Source organism: Schistocerca nitens, chromosome 3, assembly GCF_023898315.1.
Source record: "Schistocerca nitens isolate TAMUIC-IGC-003100 chromosome 3, iqSchNite1.1, whole genome shotgun sequence".
NCBI classification, from domain to species: Eukaryota; Metazoa; Arthropoda; class Insecta; order Orthoptera; family Acrididae; genus Schistocerca; species Schistocerca nitens.
This window is the reverse complement of record NC_064616.1, coordinates 739,541,988-739,565,816: the sequence shown is the minus strand read 5'-3', so window position 1 is coordinate 739,565,816 and position 23,829 is coordinate 739,541,988. Positions and strand designations below refer to the sequence as shown.

General features: G+C 40.6%; 1 protein-coding gene across 3 annotated transcripts in view; it reads left to right on the top strand.

Moving 5' to 3' along the window:
- LOC126248715 (sodium-coupled monocarboxylate transporter 1-like) overlaps positions 1–23,829 on the top strand; it is a 423,655-nt gene that overhangs the window by 356,247 nt on the left and 43,579 nt on the right. For all 3 annotated transcript variants that reach the window (XM_049950017.1, XM_049950019.1, XM_049950018.1), the window contains exon 6: positions 19,013–19,080. In XM_049950017.1, the coding sequence (XP_049805974.1) occupies positions 19,013–19,080 (68 nt within the window). The remainder of the gene's footprint in view (positions 1–19,012; positions 19,081–23,829) is intronic.

Below are 23,829 nucleotides of genomic sequence, written 5' to 3'. Positions count from 1 at the left end.
CTGTCATAACAGTGAACTGTGTGTTCTGTACGGACAAGTTACTCTGTAACTACAACATATGATCTGAAGATGGGCAGCTAGCCCGAAACCGGTTATTGAGAATAAAGAATAGCGATCGAAGACTGAAACGCCATATTTTACTTAATGAACGATCGCGGACCTCCCAGTGAGACAACCATGTCTTGTTTTGATAAACCCCTAAGAAACTGCAGCAAAACCCACGGCAACTTCCTTCATGTCCGCGGTGTTTTACAAAACATTCATGAGAAGATTTGTCCACAATGTTGGGCTGTGTGTCACAAATGCAAAAAAGGGTCATGTGTCATCCGTTTGCAAATCCGACCACATACATGATGTTCATGAACATGACGCTGATTCTGATTCTGAGTTGTCTGTCAATTGTACTTCTTCCCTTTCAGGGAAGTTATTCCTCACTGTCTAAATACTTGGTCAAGATGCTTGCATGCAGGTGGATACTGGTTCTGCTGCCACTATCATCAGCTCTCAGATGTACCTTCAGTTGGGTTCTCCAATCCTGTCACCTGTCACTAGGCAATTACGCACTTACAATAAACAGAAGATTTCTATCTTGGGACAATTTGATGCTGAGGTATCTTACAAATCTGTCGTTCACACTGTTCCCATATTTGTCGTCAACCATAGTAACATGGAGAATCGTTTTGGTTTCGATGCCTTTCGCATTTTTGGGTTCTCCGTAGATGACTCTGTCAATATTGTCTCTGATGCTATTCCTTATACTCAATTGGATTCCTTGTAGTCAACATTTGCGTCCCTTTTTTCTCCTGGTTTAGGCCATGCAAATGACTTTGAAGCTCATATCATGCTCAAACCCACTGCTCGGCCTAAGTTTTTTCGGGCTCGGCCCATTCCTGTGGCCCTTCATGATCAGGTCAAATGGGAGCTGGATCGTCTCACTGCTTCAGGGGTTTTGCTTCCTGTCACTTCCAGTGAGTGGTCCTCTCCTGTCGTCGTTGCTAAGCCAAATGGTGATATTCGTCTCTGTGGCAATTTCAAAGCCACTGTAAATGCTCAATGCCTTATCGACACTTACCCTATGCCTTGACCTGAAGAATTGTTCACTAAACTTGCTGGAGGCCAGTATTTTTCTAAACTTGACCTGTCAGAAGCTTATCATCAACTTCCTCTCGATGCTGCTTCCCAGCAGTTTCTGGTCCTTAACACACCTTTCAGCCTCTATCAATACCAATGATTGCCATTCGGGGTTGCCAGCACCCCCGCTCTCTTTCAGCGATTCTTCAAACAATTATTGCTCACTGTCCCTGGGTGTATAAATTACCAGGACTACATTGTTGTCACTGGCTCCACCACTGACGAACATCTTCAAAATCTCCACACACTTTTTCATGTCTTACAGACTGCCGGTCTTAAGTGTAATCTTCAGAAATCAAAATTTTTTTCAGGCATCTATCACATACTTGGGGTTTCAACTCTCTCGGGATGGTATTCATCCACTTTAGCAAACTGTCGCTGCGATCAGTGCCCTTCCTCGCCCTACATCTGTTCAGGAACTGCAGGCCTTCTTGGGGAAAATAGCATACTATCACAAGTTTTTATCTTCTGCTACTTCGTGCCTTTTCACTGGTCCGTGTCATGCAATGCGGCTTTCCAGAAATTGAAGACTATGCTGAAACAGGCCCCATGCCTGGCTACTTATCGACCTGGCCAACATCTTGTTCTTGCCACGGACGCCTCTCAATATGGGGTCAGTGCAGTCCTTGCGCACCGTTTTTCTGACGGTTCTGAACAACCCATTGCTTATGCCTCCAAAACGCTCATGGATGCCCAGCAAAAGTATTCTCAAATTGAAAAAGAAGCTTTGGCCATTATTTATGCTCTTCATAAGTTTGGTGTTTTTCTCTATGGATCCAAATTTCATCTTGTTACGGATCACAAACCACTTGTTTCCTTGTTTCATCCATCAACGTCACTTCCCGACAAGTGTACACACTGCCTCCAGCTTTGGGCTCTTTACTTGTCTCGTTTCAATTATGAGATTCATTTCTGGCCGATGGCTCAACATGCAAATGCTGGTGCACTGTCTTGCCTTCCCATGGGTCCTGATCTGGCATTCGATAGGGGCGAACTTTTGTATTTCCTCCTGGATGTTGCCGAGCAGTGGGTTGTGGACAGGTTCCCCATCACCGAGGACCAGCTGGCAGCTGCTACGGGTTCTGACCCTACCCTCTCCTGGGTTTTACGCTGTATTCAGAAGGGTTGGCCTGATTGTCCGTCTGCTAAGACTTCTGATCCGTTGAGGAACTACTACGCTTTGCGTTACTGCCTCACGGCTAGGGATGGTGTTATCCTCCTTTCCACCGAAAATGCTTCGCCGCGTGTTGTGGTACCTGCGTCTTCATGTGCTTCGGTCTTGCACCTCCTTCACCAAGGGCACTGGGGTGTCTCTCACACAAAATCTCTGGTGCGCCGTCATGTGTACTGGCCCAGCATCGACTCTGAAATCGCACACATGGTCGCTGCCCGCGGCCCTTGTGCGTCACAGGCCACCACCCTGAAGTCATCTTCGTCACCGTGGCCTTCGCCTGAGAAGCCCTGGGAGCGTATTCATGCTGACTTCACAGGACCTTTTTAGGTACTTATTGGCTTCTTGTTATTGACACCTACTCTAACTTTCCTTTCATTGTCCATTGCACGTCGCCTACCACCGCGGCAACCACCAATGCTCTAGCTTGCATTTTCCCTTTTGGAAGGCCTTCCCTCTACTCTTGTTACTGATAATGGTGCGCAATTTGCCTCCTCCGATTTTGCGGATTTTTGTGCCTGTCATGGCGTCATGCATGTCACGGCCCCTCCGTTCCATCCACAGTCAAACAGTGAGGCTGAACGACTGGTCCGCACATTTAAGGCTCAGATGAGGAAACTCCTGACTTCTTCTGCTGCTGATGATGCGCTTCTCCAATTTCTGGCTTCTTACCATTTCACCCCCATGGACGACGACAGCCCGGCTGAGCTCTTACATGGCCGACAGCCCCGCACGCTACTTCATCTTCTGCGACCTTCCACCGCATGGCCGCGGGTGCCTCCGCTTGGCCGGTTCACTGCCGATGACCTTGTATGGGTACGGGGATATGGCAGGTGGCCAAAATGGAGTCCTGGTCGCATTTTACGACACCGTGGCCGACACCTGTATGAAATCCAGATAGACACGGGTGTTGCAGTGCGTCATTTGGACCAGCTTTGGCCTCGTGTGCCGGCAACGCCTACCCTACGGATGTGGACACATTGCCCATGTCTCCTGTTATAACAACCGGACTTGCTGCAATGTGCAGGTTGGTGCACGGGGCCCCAGCAGATTCGACCCCCACGTCTCCTTTCATCTCGACCCGTTATCATCGGGGACACTTTCGTCCGTAGGGGAAGCCTCCTCCTGGAGACTTTATGGCCAGTCAAACAACACCTATGGACATTACCAATCTACAGGCCACCTCCATCAAGACCTGTGCAAAAAATTCAAAGGGGGAAAAAGTGTTGTGACTCGCCGATCTTTCAAAGTGCTGCCGTGCAGTTACGCGCGTCCCCTACTTGCGGCGCTGTCTGCCAGCCATGCAGCAGCAGCGTCACCTAAGCGGCCAGCCAGCCAGTGGCTGCTAGACTTGCACTCAGTTATGATTTGACTGTTAAAGTGTACACATGTCTTACTCTGTTTACTTGATCTGTGACTTTCATATATTGCGTCTTCCTTGAAATATATTTGTTCAACTTGAAGTTATGACACTCCTCCTCCTACAGAGGAGTACCAGACTTACACAGTGGTGACCTGGATTACACTGTTTCTGTGGTATACGTAATCAAAAATTATGTCTTGTCACAACAGGGTCAGCTTGAGCAACCATAGCTACCACCTGCTCCTGCAATGCTGTAACTGTCATCATCTACTGCCAACTCTGGAGGGTACTCCACATCATTTGTTGTCCTGATGAGGGTCATACAGTCTGCCTCCTCTGCTAGTTGTGGGTCTATGGGCTGTACCTAGTCATGATACTGTCAGGAGCAGAACTGGTGTCTTCCAACGAGGAGCCACCTGCTGGCTGATTTCAACTGTCTTCAAGGCATCTACTTGTGGGTTCAAGGTTTGCAGCCAGAACTCATGCATCACCCACATCTGACTTCTCCTGAGCAACCGCCTGCCCAATGTGCGCACACCCTGCTACTGCCAGCTTGTGTCCATGGGCTGCTGATGCTGTTTCCTATGTTGGAGGTCTTTGGCTTGCCATTGCACTTGGGTGCCTCCTGGGCCCACCAAAGGCTGTTGCATGTCATGCATTTACACCTTATGGAACTGGCTTACACCTGAGTTTATTGCCACAGTTTGCCTGTTGCCTGCCTAAGCATGATACACCTCTACTACAGAGGGGGCCAAGCTGACACATCTCTGCATAAAGTCAGGATAGCACATGGGTACCTGTGAAGCATCTCTGATGCTAGTAAAACATTGTTAAAGTTCAATTATTTCCTAAATATGGTTGCAGTCATCTTGTTCTGCACTGGTCTTGTAGCTGGTGCCTGATTTAGCTGCATATTGGATTCCTATTGATGGCTGCCAAGTCAGCTTCACATCTGCAGGGCCAGGCAAAGAGTGGATGACCTCACACCATGGCGCACTCCTGGAACAACAATGGTCAAGCATCAATCAGCTCATACTAGCTGCTGCAGTGTGCTTGATCTCACTCCAAATCGTATGTTGATCCTTGATGACCCATCCACAATGTGGTGCTGTTGGAAGTCATGTGATCAGTCGATCTCCTTCCTACCGGCCAGGTAGGTTTCAGCACCCGGAGGCACCTAAGTGTTGAACAGTAATGTGGACCACACTAGGCCCTACTGACAGTTTCCACATTGAAGTTTGGTGTCATCAGCACTCCACAATGCAGTGTTGTTGGAAGACAGCCAGCTTCTCCATCAGCAGTGGTAGACAGCGAACAGTATGAAGTTCATCAGGTGAAAGCTGTCATCTCAGGTACATCTTCAGCTGGTTCATAGACTGTTCTGGAGTATCTAGGACATAGATTCACTACAGTATTATAATCATGGAGTTGAGTGCTATTGATCCCAATGGTCAGTTCCTTGAGAGCTGAAAAACTTGAGTATTTAAAGGGAGCTAATGTGAGGCTATGATGTGATGCTCAGTTTGTAATGACTACATGTGTCCTTCTTATTTTGCTATATTTGCTTAACAGGCTCTTAACTACCATATAGGTACTCTGATACTGGTTCTTATGAAATAGGGACTGTTTCTTCTGGCATATTTCATGAGTTAACAAATATGTGTCTCATGTTTCTGTTGGTTTTCTGTCCCATGCTATTTTCTGCTGAACTCATCCTCCCTCACTTGGCATGGTGTTGTTACGTGCTAAGGTCTGCAACACATCACTTATTCCCTGGTTCTGTACCTGTTTCTGCCATGACTACACTTTTCTTGTAGCAAGTTGAATGAGTTTTAATAAAATTTTATAATTTTCAACCCATTACTATTCTGTGCTGCAACACATCCCTCCTCTGAAACAAAATTCATCCCAAATTTTCCCCATTTTATTTATTACTACTTAGTCAATACATGCCTTATGTTTTTAAAAATTAGCTTATAACTGTTTCTTGTGTTGCTTCACTACCAAAATATTGAATCTCAGCTTAATTAATCTACTTTGTCATATTGCCCTGGTTAACCATGTTATTTATATTTTCTTCTTCTGTTACTTATTACTGAGTCCATACCCACTCTACAGGTATCTGGTGACTGGTTGCCTCATTTGAATGAGATATCTTATGCTTTATACAAAAGTAAGTTGCACAAATGAATACTGGAACCAAGACTATACTTGTCATTGATAAACTGCAAATGATTGTGTTTTGTCTACATTTCTCATGATACTGACTGAAATTTGGCCTTTTCCTGAAGTTATTAATTCCTCTATTGATTGTAGAAAAACTGAATCTAAGATATTGGTAATAAACATTAGGTTTTGATTAGATAAGATATGTGGTGGTCTATCTGGCCAATACAACATTGGTCAGGACACATTAATCATTGTTGTACCCATGATGGTAGCTGGAGGGTGGAATTGACTTCTTGCTATCTCAGACCTCTTTTCATTAATGAACAATCTATTGCCCTGCAATTATAGTTTCATTATCCTGGTTGGTTTACCATTTCTATAGCAAGTGATAATTACTGTTTGTGGTGCAAATATGGAGTAAAGCCAGTGATCTCCAGTTTTTTTAAATTTTGTCTGAGGTGCTAAGACATTTTTCTTACACTCTCCTGCTTCCATTTTCCCCAGAAACAAATGTATTTCATGTGATTTGCTGTTCATCTTTATCACCCTTATTAGACAAATAATTACATTTTCTCTAACACAGTCTTTGGAATCTGCTACCGATATGATGACATGATCATCCCTCCATATAGAAACTAATGATACCTCATTAGTTTGTATCTGTATCTATTTCCTGACTGTACTCCATTTAATTGGATGTGGATGTACTGTGTGACACTGGTACTGCACATTTATTCCTGCTGCTGAAAATACAATTTTAATGTGCAGCCTAGCCTGAACAGTATCTACTCTTACATTCGATATTCCATAAAATAATGCTATATTCTTACTTGTTATAGGTACAAAATGTTGTAGTCCCTCTGGAAAAACTCTTTGTGCTTGCTGTAATGCCATTAGTACTTGATGTGAATTTAATAACATTGAACTCAATTGCCCATGAACAGCATGATGTATTGCTTCATGCAAAGTTTTGACCTTGATTCTTGTGTCGTCTAATCTATCTGCTAAACTTTGTAATGATGTAGCTATTAACACTTTTTTCATCTAGGCTGCTTAACTGGGTTTTTATTTTTTTCTATACCACTATTTAAGACATTCCTGATGTTACGTGCATATTGTTCTAATTCTGTTGCTAAGTTTCATACTGCTTTAGTAACAAAGATTATTCTTTGCTCCATGTTCTCTATATGCTGTTGCATGCCAATCTACTTTTGCTTTTGTTTCTTCCGCTAACTCTTTTACATTTCCAATTGTACTGTTTAAATTCTTGATCATTATCTGCTGTTCTAAGCACAGTTTTTAACAGTCTCCCTCCTGCACCTAACCAACCATGTTTTTTTTCCTTTCTTTCTTTCTTTCTTTCTTTCGGGTTTTTTTTTTTTTTTTTTTTTTTTTTTTTTTTTTTTTTTTTTTTTTTTTTTTTTTTTTTCATCTGTGGTACAATTTCTGTTGTCTGCTGCAGCTGAGTCCTCAGTTTCTCGTATGAGAGTTTTAATTCCAGATACTCGTTCTGCATATCTTCAAATAATCCTCCTTTTTCTACTTCCTTTTCAAAAGCTGTAAACCCATCTTGCAGTCTTCATACATCAGTCCTTAATTCCCAAATATTAAATGTAAATGTGATTGTCCATCTGTGACTCATTAGTAGAACATCATTGTCCAGTAAATAAAATTCCGTTGTATAGTGGTTGATTCTGTATCACATCTCCTATGCAACAGTATAGTAGTACTATGCTCAGAAAAGGTTTACTGTTCAGCATCTTGGCGTGCCACCTGAGAGAAAGGGTAGCACCATCAATCCCCTTCCTCCTTTATACAAGTAAATAAACACAGAACGTGACAAGTAAGGAAAATTAAGACTAACCTAGGTAATGAACAAATATGATATGTGCATTGTATCCCAGAACTTAAGATATTTACTTCCAGAGCTAAGTGCATAAGGTAAATTTCTCGGGTGTACCTGTTTCCTTTGTATTTCTGTTTTGTCTCTAATCGTGGAAGTAATCTGGGGCAATGCATCAATCTCTTCTTTAAATGGTCTGGCTCTGTTTATACATACTATAGAAATTTTAGTTGGCAACTTCAATTTGATGTTGACTAGTGAAGTCATTTCAGAAACTTGGCAAGGCACATGATATTTTGTCAAAGTATTTTTTGTTTTGCCTATTCTGTCCTATCCTGTATTGTGTCCATTTGCTCACCCATTTCCCAATATGTTCTTGCTTCTCTAAAGCTTTAGTGTTGGCACATTTTACCCTTTGCCAAGTTTCTTTCAACTTCTTTGCAAAATTATTCACTGGTTCACCCTGTGGACCTAATTTAGTTTGAGCTACAGCAAAAGGTGGCAGAATTTTCACACATATAGTACCTCATAAAACAAGAGGTCAGTTCTGGTATGAACTTTTGAATTATATGTAAAGACAACAAAACTTAAATATACACTGCTGGCCACCGTAAATGCAACACCCTGAAGGAAGCATCCGAATCGAGTGAAATTTACACCATGAGTTTGCAGCGATGAGATATGCAGCTGATTAGAATTTCAGCGCAGACGCACATCACGCGCGCCTGTGGTGCCACCTCATAGCGCCATTTAAGGCTTGGCGATTTCAACGAGTGTACGTTCGGCACGTGTGTTTACCTTGTGGTTGTTTCACAAGACGATCAGTTATGCCTCGTAGACAGCAGCGAACATCTTTTGATCAAGTATCCGAGTTCGACAGAGGAAGGATAGTGGCTTACCGAGGTTGTGGATTATCATACAGAGAAATCGCTAGTCGTGTTGGACGAAACCAAACAACTGTAATGCGGATATGTGACCGTTGGATGCAGGAGGGTATGATGGACCAATGTGGTCGATCGCATTCACCTCGGTGCACCACTCCACGTGCTGATAGGCAAATTGTGCGCATGGCAGTGACGGATCGCTCAGTGACATCCCGAACCATAGCACAGCACATTGCATCTCTAACGCATCATCCAGTGTCTGCGCGTACCATTCGATGCCGTTTACAGCAGAGTGGTCTGTCCGCAAGACGTCCAATGCTTCGTCTACCATTGACGCAGAACCACAGATGTCTCCGTCGCCCATGGTGTGATGACAGATGGATGTGGACGGCAGAATGGAATGACGTTGTCTTTACTGACGAGGCACGCTTCTGTCTGCAGCACCACGATGGTCAGATTCGAGTGTGGAGACACCGTGGAGAGAGGATGCTGGACAGCTGCATTATGCACCGCCACACTGGTCTTGCACCGGGTATTACGGTATGGGGCGGTATTGGATATTACTCTCGCACGCCTCTAGTACGCATTGCCGGTACTTTAAATAGGCGGTGCTACATATCCGAGGTGCTGGAGCCAGTTGTCCTTCCTTACCTTCAGGGCTCGGCCACAGCCATATTTCAACAGCATAATGCACAACCACACGTGGCACGCATTGTCCAAAGGTTCTTCGTCAATAACCAGATTGAATTGCTTCCCTGGCCAGCTCGCTCTCCGGATCTTTCGCCGATAGAAAACATGTGGTCCATGGTTGCTCAACGAGTGACCCAGATTACATCCCCAGCTGCCACACCAGATGATCTTTGTCAACGTGTGGAAGCTGCTTGGGCTGCTGTACCCCAGGAACACATCCAACGTCTCTTTGACTCAATGCCGAGATGTGTGGCAGTGGTGATCTCCAACAATGGCGGCTACTCTGGCTACTGATTCTGGCAGGAACCACATGTCACAGACATCTGTAAACGTAATCATTTGATACTTGGTCAACATGTTATCTACAAAATAAATTTTGTTGTGCTACCTCTTGTCTTTCTTGGTGTTGCATTTACGGTGGCCAGCAGTGTATATATATACAATCTGGATGCTGTGAATTCATGTAATGGCTTAACATTTTGGATAACATACAGTGGACTCATTCTGCCTAGCCATTCATCTGTGGATGGAATGGCCTCGTATGTAACTTCTTAATTTTTAATAAGCAACATCACTGTTTCATTAGCTCTGATATAAAATTACAACCTTGGTCTGCAGTAATGGTTTCTAGCACACCAAATTTTAATAACTAGTTGTTTACAATTGCCTGTGCTACCATATTCACCTTCTGATCTGGAATGGCTACCATAAGTAAACATCTAACATCATAAGAAAATATTTATTACCTGCTTGTGAATGGCTTGCAGCTTCTGGTAGTCATAACTGAATTTTTCTGATGGCTCAAATCTGCTCATTGTGCACATGAGACGCAGTTCCTTACATATTTTTCTACAACACTGCAATGTGTTTTCCACAAAAATCTTTCAACTAAACATCTACCAGTTGTCCATTTTCCTCTGTGACCTGATAATACGTGGTTGTACACTCAGTGTAATACTTCCAGTTTCAGTGCTGCATGAACTACAATACGAGGTCCACACTTTTTAGATCTGCATAACAAGCCTTCTTGTATTTCAAACTGAGATTGTGTTTGAAAAAATTGACATTCACTGTCAGCTGCTTGTGCCTTCATCCAATCTATCTGGCTTCCATCTACTACTTGCAAAGCTGGAATCTTTCTGGTTAGAACATCAGCATTTGCGTGTTTGACTCTTGGCTTATGAATTATCTCATAATCGAACTTGCTCAATTTTAATGCCCATCTTGCTAATCAACTTGATGGATCTTTGAGTCCTTATAACCATTTTAAAGATGTGTGGTCTGTAACTACTTTGAATTTATGACTGTACAAGTAGCAACAGAAATAATAGATTCTGTATACAACTGCTAATATTTCTTTTTCAGTTGTTGAATAATTTATTTCAGCCTTATTCAATTGGCTATAGGCATATGCTACCAGATGTTGATTTCCATCAACATTCTGACTTAAAATACAGCCCAAAGCATTCTTGACAGTATCACATGCAAGTATGAACTCCTGAAAGTCAGGGAATATTAACACACAATCTGATATTAATATCTCCTTGAGTTTCTCAAACGCTTCTTAGTATTGTGATGTCCACTGAAAACTAGCACCTTTTTTAGCAACTTAATTAATGGTCATGCAATTTCAGTGAATCCCTTCACCAATTTGGAATAATAATTGCGTAACCCAATGAATAACTGTAATTGTTTTGTAGTTTGTGGTGTTGTAACATAATGTACAGTGGAAGCAAACTGAGGATCTGTCCTCACTCTGTCTTGATAAGTTATCTGTGTCTGAGCAAAATGGCTTTTCTCCACACTTAGCATAAGGTGTGCTGCCCTCAATCTACTAAACATTTCATCCAGGCGTTTAACATGATCTTCTACAGTTTTTGAATAGAGGACTATATCATCAAGCTATACCATGCATATTTTCAGTTTTAATCCACAAGATACACCATATAATAGTGGGTGAAAGGTAGCTGAAGCATTTTACAAGCCAAATGGCATTCTTCAATATTGCTAATGACCTGAATTTGCTGTGAAAACAGTTTTGGGGATGACTTCAGGCAATATTTCTAGTTGGTAATAACCATTTCTAAGATCAATTGTTGAGAAATATTTACATTTTCCTAGGTTGTTTAATGTATTTGTTATGTTCCATATTAGTTATTGGGTTTTAAGGTGAAATCCGTTCAACCATGGCATAATAACTCTGAACATTTTATTAATTGTGAGACATGCATCCATTGTGGTTCATGTGTTCAAGTAACAATAGTCACAGTAAAATCAATATTTTCTGGTACCAACTGATTTTTTGCATACAAGGACAATATTTGCTGACTGAGGGCTATTGCTATGCTCGATAATACCCTCACACAATGCTGACCTATAAATTCATCTACTAGTGGCTGAGAGTGTTTTGCTACCCTGTATGGTTTCCCATAAACTGGTGAATTATCACCTGTTGGTATGTGGTGTTGTGATAGGTGTTATTGGTAGTGAACCAACTGAATAGGATAAGTCTGAATATTCTACCAACAAAGCTTCCATGGCTCAGCATTCAACATATTTCAAGTAATGAACCATGTCACATAGTGCAGAGGCATTGGTGGCTTTTTAGATGCTGTTATCTTAGTGTGACCCTTCAATAACCTCACCCTTAAGTTCCTCTAAACTTGCTATAAGTAATTCTTTTGGGAGATTCACTTCATCTGTCCCAAAGTTATCGAAGCTTACCGGAATCATCAGTTCTCCATTAACATTAGTTAAGTGCACAACTCTTCTTTGTATAAAACTATGCATTTCTTCTAATGTTGCATTGTTCTGCAGTGGCTCAACCACACATATTCTCTGCTGTGGTGCACTGGTGTCTAGAGATACCCAAACCAAATTCCCGATACCAGCAGGTACTTTGTCATGCATAATCTTCTTTAATGTAAATGTACACAGTTCAGTTGGTGACACGTCAGCAGTCACCTTGTGACACTGAAACATTTACAGCTGTTGGATCCACTGGAAACAAGTACCCACCAAGTTCAACTGTGCGCTGTGAAAGATTAATTTTTGTATGATGCCTATCCAGTAAATCAAGTCCAAGAATTGCAGAAGACCCTTGCACCACAGTAGGGAACACTTCCATAGACTCATTTAACTTTATTGTTTCAAAGCTAAAAATGAGCTTTCTTTTCCCCAGTGATACCATGTCATTGTTTCCCACTCCATATAATTTATACCTCGGAGTCCCCAGTCTTCTCCTATCCATGAGATTTAGACTAATAATATACAAGTGCACCAGTATTGACTAGCAACTTACATTCTTTACCATTTACAAACCCATTAAACAAACAACAATCCATCTCTACCTTGGTGTCTGCAGTAATCTGACTAACCAGGAATATTTTCCAGTGGACAAAACACCCCCATTTAAGCTTAACATTGTCCATTAATTATGCCCTTTACTTTGCTTCTCATTCCCTCACTTGTTTGCCTTGTGACCAAAATGCCCACATCTGTAAAATTATGGTTGACTGCATTGTGCCTTCTAGAATGCCCTTCCTTCCCACAGCAATATTGACTCTCTTATCTGTGCATACCTGTGTAGCAATATCTACCTCCTGCAGATGGATGGCAATACACAGTGATACAACCAAATCCTCTGGATTTTTCATTTGGACTCTTTGCGAAAACTCCACAGGAATTCCTTGCAAAAACACATTGAGTGATCCGTTCTGTGACTCCCTGAGTATGACGTGATCCATGTCAGAATTTCCCACCAGTTCATATGTTTTCACATTTATTTTACAAATTCTGTCTGAAAAAGTCTCTACAGTCTCATTTGCCTCTTGCATCAACCCACTCACCTTTCCCCTAAAAAACCTGGCACTATTTTGATTACAGTGTCTCTGACACATACCTTCCACTAACTGCTCAAATGTACTTTTGCTCAGTGTCTCATAACACATCACATATATCTTGGCTTCACGTGTAAGTAATTTCATCTGACCAATTACACATTCTGGCTGTAGTCAATACATCACTATTGAGTATAGTGATGTCCTCTGTTGATCTGCTGGAGAAGGGAATGATGGGGTTAGCTAGTAAAGAATCTACTGAAAAGTGGGGCATTGCTGCTGTGACTTAAATTCACTTGAACTCAGCCATGAATCTCGCATGGCCCGCAAAGATTCTAACTGTGCCACCAATTCCTCATGGCATAACTTCTCTCGAGCATTTTCCTCTAATAATTGTGACATGTTTCTTTAAAGTGACTATACTATCACTGGTAGTAACTGACCTCATGCCTAGCATGTTTGTGGAATTTATCACTGCTTTTTATGTATTCCAAAAATATCTGTGCCAATATATACCAGAGATGGAAAATACAGTTTACACTGACTTGGTTATTTCTTTTGCCTGATCATTACCCAGCAACACTCAGTACACTCATGTGCTGTGTGGCCATAATGTCTACATGTAGAACAAGTTAACAGTACAAACTTAGTGCATAGTTCACTATGACCTGTTAAGTTACAAATAGCACATGTCACCAGTACCAAATACATTTCTTTACAATTGCCTCTGAAGTCTAATAAATCAACAGGCTCCGTTGGTTTTACAAAACATATTTTTGACATAGAACTTGCATCACTATGTCTAAATTCTGCCATAACATGAAAGAAAAAATTTTTTGTACTCACTGTGTCATGGTTACGGCTGGGAATTATGGACACCATGGAGGCAGACCACTGCATCCAAATTCCAGGTGTTGGAGTTGAACACCTCCAATGCCAAATACTATGATGACAGCATCAAAGTGTATACTTCTGGCACCAATTTACAGAGGGGCCAAGTGAAGACACCTCTGCATGAAGTCAGGATAGCAGTTGGGTATCTATGAAGCATCTCTGACACTAGTAAACATTGTTAAAGTTCAATTACTTATTAACTATTTTTACAGTCATCTTTTCCACACTGGTCTTGTAGCCAGTGCTTTGTTCAGCGTTGTGCTGGATTCTGCTGATGGCTGCCAAGTCAGCTTCTCATATGCAGGCCCAAGGGAAGAGTGGGTGACCTCGTGCCATGAAGCATTGCTGGCTGTAGTCCAGCATGAATGGTCTTGTATTAACTTCTAGAGTGTCCTTGATCCCACTCCGAATTCTATGTTGACCCTTGATGAACTATGCGCAGTGTAGTATTATCAGTAGTCATGTGGTCAGTCAATCTCCTTCCCACTGGCCAGGTAGTTTTCAGCAGCTGGAGGTGCTGAAAAGTAACATGGATCCCACAAGGCCTTGCTGCTGGTTTCTGCCCTGAAGTCTGGTGCTGACAGCACTCCATGACGCAGTGTTATTGGAAGACAGTCAGCTCCTTCACATGACATAGTATGAAATTCATCAGGTGAAGGCCATCACCTCAGTTACATCTTCAGCTGGTTTGTAAACAATTCTGGAGTACCTATGACATAGATTCACTACAGTATCATAATCACAGAATCAGGTGCCATTGATCCCAATGATCAACTCCTTGAGAGCTGAAAACTTGAGTACTTAAAGGGAGCTAACATGAGGCTAGGATTCGATGCTTGGTTCGTAGTGACCATATGTGTCCGGCTTATTCTGCTGTATTTGCTTAATAGGCTCTTAACTGCTGTGTAGGTTCTATGATTCTGGTTCTTATGAAACAGGTACAATTTCTTTCAACATCTCTTACAAGCCAACAAATATACATGTCATGTTTCTGTCAGTTTTTTGTCCCATGCTGTTTTCTGCTAAGCTTGTCCTCTCTCTCTCTCTTGGTGTGGTGTTGTAACATGCTAAGGTCTGACCCACTTGTAACACATTGCTTATTTCCTGGTTCTGCCTCTGCCTGTGGCATGACCACAAGGTGAATGAGTTTTAGTAAAATTTTCTAATTTTCAACCTATTACTATTCTGTGCTGTAACACTACTGAAGTGCTTATATCATTTCTTCTGCTACCGCCTGTCTGGCTTGTGACTCTGTGCCAATGTCTGCTTCTTCCTGTTGTGTTCTGAACTAGCAAGTTCTGCCATCTAGGGGCAGCCTGTGCCATTGGGTGCTGACTGCAGCAAGATTATGCCTTCAATTGCTGCACTGATTATGGTTAATAAACTGTTTATTATTCTCTCATTGCTCCTACAACTCTACAATGGCCAGCCATCTGGTGCTGTGTACCTGCTTCCTTGTCAACCATTGTGCACATCAATGAAACCTGCTGTGAGGTCAATTAGCACTCGGGCCAATGTGACCACGCTATAGAGTAACATAATCAGACCAGCAAAAATTACACACTCATGTTATGCAACCATTCATTGTTTATTTAAGTCATCTAGAGTTTTACTATTTGTGACTTATTTAACTACAATCCCCCATGTATCATGGACCTTGCCATTGGTGGGATGGCTTGCATGCCTCAGTGATACAGATAGCCGTACCATTGATGCAACCACAGTGCAGGGGTATGTGCTGTGAAGCAGCATAGCAAATGCATTGTCTTAGGCAAGATAGACACAAAGCCCAGACCTACCACAGTAGTCCAACTTTATACAACAGGTATCTCCATAGACGATGAAGATATTGAAGACATGTGTGATAAGGTGAAAGAAATTATTCAGAACTTTAGGTAGAGGGAAATTTAACTGTGATGGGGGACTGGAATTCAATAATAGGAAAAGGAAGAAAAGGAAAAATAGTTGGTGAATATGGACTGAAGGAAAGGAATGAAAGAGAAAGTCATCTGCTTGAATTTTGCATAGAACATAATTTAATCATCACTAATACTTGGTTTAAGAATCATAGAAGAAGGTTGTGTGTATGGAAGAGATCTGGAGACACTGAAAGGTTTCAGATTGAGTGTATAACTGTTAGTCATAGTTTTAGGAACCAGGTTTTATTTTGTAAGATATTTCCAGGGCAGATGTGAACTCTGACTACAGTTTGTTGGGTATGTACTGTAGATTAAAAGTGAAGACATTGTAAAAAAGTAGAAAATAAATGGGGTGAAGCCTGGATAAGTTGAAAGAATTAGAGATTTTTGAGAGTTTCAGAGGGATCATTAGACAATGATTGACTAAAACAGGGGAAAGGAATATAGTATAACATGAACAGGTAGCTTTGAGAGATGAAATCGTGGAGGCAGCAGAGGATCAAATAGGTAAAAAGACAAGACCTAGTAGAAATCCTTGGATAACACAAGAAATATTGAAATTAATTTATGAAAGGAAAAATTATAAAAATGGAGCAAAAGAAGCAGGAAAAAGTGAATACAAACATCTAAAAAATATGATTGGCAGGAAGTCCAAAATGACTAAACAGTAATGGCTAGAGGTAAAATGTAAGGATTTAGAACTATATTTCACTAAGGGAAAGGTAGATACTGCCTATAGGAAAATAAAAGAGGCTTTTGGAGAAAAGAGAAGCAGCTCTGTAAACACAAAGAGCTCAGATGGAAAACCAGTTCTAAGCAAAGAGGCAAAAGCTGAAAGGTAAAAGGAATATATAGAGGGTCTATACAGTGGAGATGAACTTGAAGGCAGTATTATGGAAGAGTATGAAGATGAGTTGGGAGATATAATACTGAGAAAAGAATCTGACAGAGCACTGAAAGACCTAAGTCACAATGTGCAAGGTGTATGGGGCCACCAGAATACCCTCATACTTCAAAAATAATGTAATAATTCCCATCCCAGAGAAGTCAGTTGCTGACAGGTGTGAAAATTGCCAAACTATCAGTTTAACAAGTCATGGTGGCAAAATACTAACATGAATTCTTTACAGAAGAGTGGAAAAACAGGTAGAAGTTGATCTTGAGGAACATCAGTTTGGATTCTAGAGAAATAAGGCAATACAGACTCCATGACATATCTTAGAAGATAGGTTAAGGGAAGGCAAACCTGTGTTTATAGCATTTGTTGACTTATAGAAATATTTTGACAATTTTGACTGTAATACTCTCTTTGAAATTATGAAGGTAGCAGAGGTAAAATACCAGGAGTGAAAAGCTATTTATAACTTGCACAGAAACCAGACGGCAGTCAAGGGACATGAAAGGGAAGCAGCAGTTGAGAACGAAGTGAGACAGGGTTGAAGTCTGTCCCTGACGTTATTCAGTCTGCACTATCAGCAAGCAGTAACAGAAACCAAAGAAAAATTTGGAGTAGGGATTAAAGTTCAGGGAGAACAAGTAAAAACTGTGAGGTTTGCCAATAATATTGTAATTCTGACAGAGACAGCAAATAACTTGGAAACCAGTTGAATGGAACAGACAGTGTCTTGAAAGAAGGATATAGGATGAACATCAACAAAAGCAAAACAAGAATAATTGAATCCAGTTGAATTAAATACAGGTGATGCTAAGGGAATTAGATTAGGAAATGAGACACTTACAGTAGTAGATGAGTTTTGCTATTTGGGCAGCAAAATAACTGATGATGGCCAAAATAGAGAGGATGTAAAATTTAAATTGGAAATGGCAGAAAAATGTTTCAAAAGAAGAGAAATTTGTTAACATGAAATATAGATGTAAGCATTAGGAAGTTTTTTCTGAAAGTATTCATAAGTATTGTAGCCATGCATGTAAGGAAATATAGACAATGAACTGTTTAGACACGAAGAGAATAGAAACTCTTGAAAAATAATGATGCAGAAGAATTCTGAAGATTAGATGGGTAGATTATGTAATTAATGAGGAGGCACTGAATACAATTGAAGAGAAAAGAAATTTGTGACAGAATGTGACTGAAAAAAGGTTCAGTTGATAGGACACATGCTGAGGCATCAAGGGATCACCAATTTAGTATTGTACAGACATTTGTGGGGGTAGAAACCATAGAGGGAGACTAAAAGATGAATACAGTAAGCAGATTCAGAAGGATGTAAGTTGCAGTAGCTATTTGGAGATGAAGAAGCTTGCACAGGACAGAGTAGCATGTAGAGCTACTTCAAACCAGTCTTCAGACTGAAGATCACAACACAACGTATTAGTAGAAAGTCAGCAAGAATAAAAAATGATCTAGTTTTTGCTTGGTTGCAGATGGAAACATTTTTATAAATTTTGAGCTTCATATAGCCAAAAGATAGACTTCCTACATGGTGTCATAGTCTATTATACCAAATTTAAATGCTGATCCAAGGTTATGTTAAGGGTAGTAGGCTAAAGAAAGAGGTATGGGAAGAATGACTTCACAGGTATGTCCAGTTATCAATGTTCAGTGTGATTTAACAGTTACCTGTGACTTAGGGTTCAGTTTGAAACCCAGGTTTTGTACTCATATTAATAATGAATAAAGGTTGGTAGTCACAACCTGAAATGATAGAAGCAATACTGGCTCTTAGATACAGCTATGTGTCATTAGCATCGAAAAGGCATTTACAAGAATAAGACATAGATAAGGTAACACTGATGTTCATGGAGAAAACAATGCATCAGACAGTCTTCAGAGCTTGTAAATGTCACATCGGTATTTTTGCAATGTTAAATAACCCACTTCAAAACTCAAAATAATAGACCACCCTTTAATCAAGTCAAACACAGTTGTAATAGATTCAGTTTTTCCATGCACAGTACATGATTTCTGTTCAGTCTACAGCATGGAGTATAGTCTTTGTCTTTTATGCCTTCTCTCACTACCTCAGACAAAAATTGATTTTATGTATGTTTCATTTTCCAGAAATGTTCATTTTTCATTTTCTACTAGTGTATTTTGGTTCAGAATGACAAACATTTTAATTGAAATTTGTTTTTCTTATTTTTACAGTCACTGGCCTGAAGACTGAAATAATAGTTTCTGTGATGTACATAGTGGTTATATTCTACACAACAATAGTGAGTACACTTTCAATAGTATTTAAAATCTTTTGGATTAGGTGTTGAAACGTAAAATAAAGAATAAGATTAAAATTTGTATGGTTTATTTTCCATTTAGTTGCTATAATTTACATGTGAATTCACTTTTTGGCTCTCATACTCATGTCCCCCATAAATGACTGGCTCATGGCCGTTGCATACATATCACATACTCATTTATTACTAATACTGTTTTAAAATTTCAGAGTATCGTGCATGGTCAATGCAAAGTCATAATTAATGTCAGGGAAATACGAGGGGCGTTTGAAAAGTCCATGCAAAAATAAACACTACTTACGTGTTTGGGGTAAACCTTCTTTTATTTTTTGACATAGTCTTCTTTTAGACTTATACACTTTGGCCAATGCTGTTCTAATTTGTTGATCCCTTCCAAATAATAGGAATTGTCCAAGTCTGCAAAATAGCTATTAGTTGCTGCAATCACCTCCTCATTTGAATAAAATCTTTGTCCTGTAAGCCATTTCATCAAATTTGGGAACAAATAGTAGTCCAAGGGAGCCAAGTCTGGAGAATAGGGTGAGATATGAAACGAGTTGGAATCCTATTTCCATTAATTTTGCAACCACAGCTGCTGAGGTGTGTGTTGGTGCATTGTCGTGATGGAAAAGGACTTTTTTGCGGTCGAATTGCCGGCGTTTTTCTTGCAGCCCGGTTTTCAAACAGTCCAATAACAATGAATAATATGCATCTGTAATAGTTTTACCCTTTTCCAGATAGTCAATGAGAATTATCCCTTGCAAATCCCAAAAGACAGTCGCCATAACCTTTCCAGCTGAAGGAATGGTCTTCACCTTTTTTGGTGCAGATTCTCCCTTGGTAATCCATTGTTTAAATTGTTGCTTTATCTCAGGAGTATAGTAATGTATCCATGTTTCATACACAGTGACAAAACAATGCTTAAAGCTCTGTGGATTCTCCCTGAACAGTTGCAAACTATCCTTGCCACGATTCCGTTTTTGGTCAAGCATGAGCAATCGCGGAACCCATCTTGCAGATAGCTTTCTCATGTCCAAATGTTTATGCAAAATATTATGTACCCATTCATTTGAGATGCCAAGAGCATTAGAAATCTCATGCACCTTAACTCTTCTGTCATCCATCACCTTATCATGGATTTTATCAATGATTTCTGGAGTCATAACCTCCATAGGGCATCCAGAACGTTCAGCATCACTTGTGGCCATATGGCTGCTCCGAAAATTTTGAAACCACTTATAAACTGTTCAAATCGAAGGTGCAGAGTCACTGTAATGTTTATCAAGCTTCTCTTTAGTCTCCTGAGGTCTTTTGCCTTTCATAAAGTAATGTTTAATCACCACATGAAATTCTTTTTCATCCATGTTTTGACAATCACTCAACTTCCTTGATTCACACGAATGCCAGACACAAAGAAATAGACCAAAATAGGTGAAACTTGGTGTGCATTCTTTCCAAAGATGCTACTAACTAAACATGACCTTGGTGCCGTCTCTCAGACTTTGCTTGGACTTTTCAAATGCCCATCATAATTGTTTAAAGAATGTGGAATGTGTATGTTTACAGGTACTGCAACTGCATTAATGGACATGGTCTCCAACTTCAATTGATTTAAAGTGACTCATAATATTTACAGTGCACAAAATTTGAGAAACCAATGGTTTCCCTGACACAATTTATGCACAAGTACAGTCATGCCAGTGTTACAACACTGTTCATGTCTAAGGCTATGTTTATGCTGTAGCTTTGTTGCTCACCCATCACTGTTGGTTAGTGGAGTTCATTACTTTCAATGCTGTGAAGTGAAGAGTGACCTTAAATTAACCAATCACAGGTCAAGTTTCAGGCCATACTAATGTTATATGAGCAGTGAAACTTCAATATAAACATGGCAGCAAACACAGTGGTCACAGGTAACATTTGAAGTAGTTTTTATGGCTCTGCACCTATTTTCAAATTAAGATATGGCTGACATCCATGTCATGTACAAATGTGCAAATTGCAGTGCACAGGAGGCAGCAGGATTGTATCACAAAGTGGATCCTCAAAGAAGATAACCAAACAGCAGAGTGTTCACTAGGTCCCATCAGCATCTGCATGAAACTGGCTCATTAAAATCCAATGTGCAACATGCTGGTAGATCAAGAACAATGGCGACACTATGACTAGAGGAACATTTATGACAAGAAGTGAATACAGTGCTGGGCACAAGTACGAAAAGGATTTCTGCAACAGAATGCATTTCTCCCTCCACCATATGGCAGATGTTGCAGAAGGGCTGACTGAACCCATATCATGTACAAATAGTGCAACAAATGACTGCACCTGAATTCCCACACAGGGTTTCCTTCCTCCATTTGGTATTTATGCAATGTGAGAATGGTCCAGTGCATGTGTTATTAACAGAGAAAGCATGCTTCACCCAAGACTCTATTGTGAACATCCACAACACACATGTTTTTGGCTTTTGAGAACCCACATGTTACCTTTCAGGTGGCATATGAGTGGAGATTTTCCAGGCAGGTGTCATTGGTGATTGATTGACAGGTCATATTTCCTATCTGACTGATTTACGGATGGTGTGCAACTTCATTTCCCACAACACATCCTAACTGACGATTTTAAAATTTTCTTTATGGTGAAAGGATACATATGTTGTACAGAAATAATGGTGCACTGGCACACTCTCATGGGGCTGTTCCAATATACATAGCACAAATCTTCAACAACAAGTGTATCAGTTGTGGCTTGCGAATACCATGGCCTCCCAGGTCCCGTGACTGGAATTTGTTGCATTTCTTTTTTTGTGTGTGTAGAGCTAATTACAAGCTGATATATATGGACAGGTTGCTACTCACTACATAGTGCTGATGCTTAATTGCTGACAGGCACAACATAAAGACTGCTAAATAAGTAAACTTTCAGCCAAATGCCTTCTTCTGAATTAGACAACATACACATACACGTTCAAGTAAATATGGAACTCAGACACAAATGACAACTGTCTCTGGCTGCTGAAGTACTGTCATTATTCCATCCTGGCTATTTATCCAATGAAGTTAATGTGACTGCTGCCTATGTTCTACATCAATGTGCGTTAACCACTTACAGATGGCAGGTGATAGCACAAGCAGTGAAAGGTACATAAAGAGTATTGGGGGGACACAGAAAAGAGTGCAATCATTATCAAAATGTAGAAACAGAGTGATTTATCTGAGGTCCAAAAGAGCATGGTCATTGACTTTCGGGCCAAGAGTGGAAGCATTTCTGAAATGGCTAACTTTGTAAGTTGTTTGAATGCTGGTGTGGTTAAAGTATATTGTGCTTGGCAAAATGGCCTTTTCCAAACCTGGTGCTGAGGTACAAAGCATAGATGACAAGGGCAAACGACAGCCGTGGTAATGTGTATGAGCAAATAGACTTGCAACTGTTGAGCAACTGACGACCCAAATGAACCAAGGAGCTACCACTAGTGTCTCCTCAATGACCTTTCAGCAAATATTGCTGTGTATGGACCTCTGCAGCAGGCACCTTTTTGATGCACCCATGCTGGCTGCTGTTCATTGGTGACAAAGGCTGGAATTTCCATGCCAGTACTGCAACTGGACATCCACTGAAGGGTGACGGGTGGACTTTTCAGATGAATGACATTTTATGTTCCATTGGCATGAAGTATATGAAAGCAAACACCTTCTAACAATAGTTGGAAGGGTCCAGGCCACAGGAGGAGCATTATGGTCAGGGGAATGTTTTCGTGGCATTGCCTTGGTGAGCTTATGATTCTGGAAGGCACAATGGATCAACACAAATATTCATACATCCTTGGGGACTACATACACCCCTATATGCTCTGTGTTTTTCCTCTGTATAATAGCATCTACCAGCAGGACAATGCAACACGCCACACAACTCACAGTGTATGTGCATGGTTTGAAGATGAGTTATCATACTATCCTGTCCACCATACCCCCCTCCAGATTTAAACACATTGGAGAATTTGTGGGACCATCTCTATTGGGCTGTTCATTCCATGTATCCTCAATCATGAAACCTGGTGCAGCTGGCCACGGCCCTGGAGTCAGCATGGCTCTACATCCCAGTTTGCACCTTCCAGAACCTCACTGCTTTTCTTCCTGGGTGTCTTCACTGCAAAAGGTGGTTATTCAGGCTTTTGACAGGTGGTCACATTTCTGTGACCATACCGTGTGTGTGTGTGTGTGTGTGTGTGTGTGTGTGTGTGTGTGTGATTATTGTGTCTTCATTTTTCTTTTTTTCTTTTAATAGTTTTATTTTTTCAAAGTCCCTTCTGTGATTTTCTTTAATCTCACAATTTTTTGTTTCTGTTAGTTTTATATCCTTTAATTTGCTCATGATGTTTAGCTTATATGTAAGTCTTGCATCACCTGAACTTAATAGAATGTACTTTCATAATGAGTGAAACTACAATAAAAATACTTTACCATTTACAGTATTTGACCATTTTATGTTTGCTGTGTTAGCAAAAGCTTGCAACTTTCTGATTGTGTTTCATAATCTAAACAAGAGAAATTTTAATGTTCGAATGCTTATCAATTATAACTGGTAGTATTCAGCTGTATTTCTGTTCTACAAATATGGTCAAATGGTACCAATTATAACTCTGAAGACATAACATCCATTGTCTCCAATCCATAATGGATAATATTGAACATAATGCTTAAATTCAACTAAAATATCCTGTCATGGGCTACC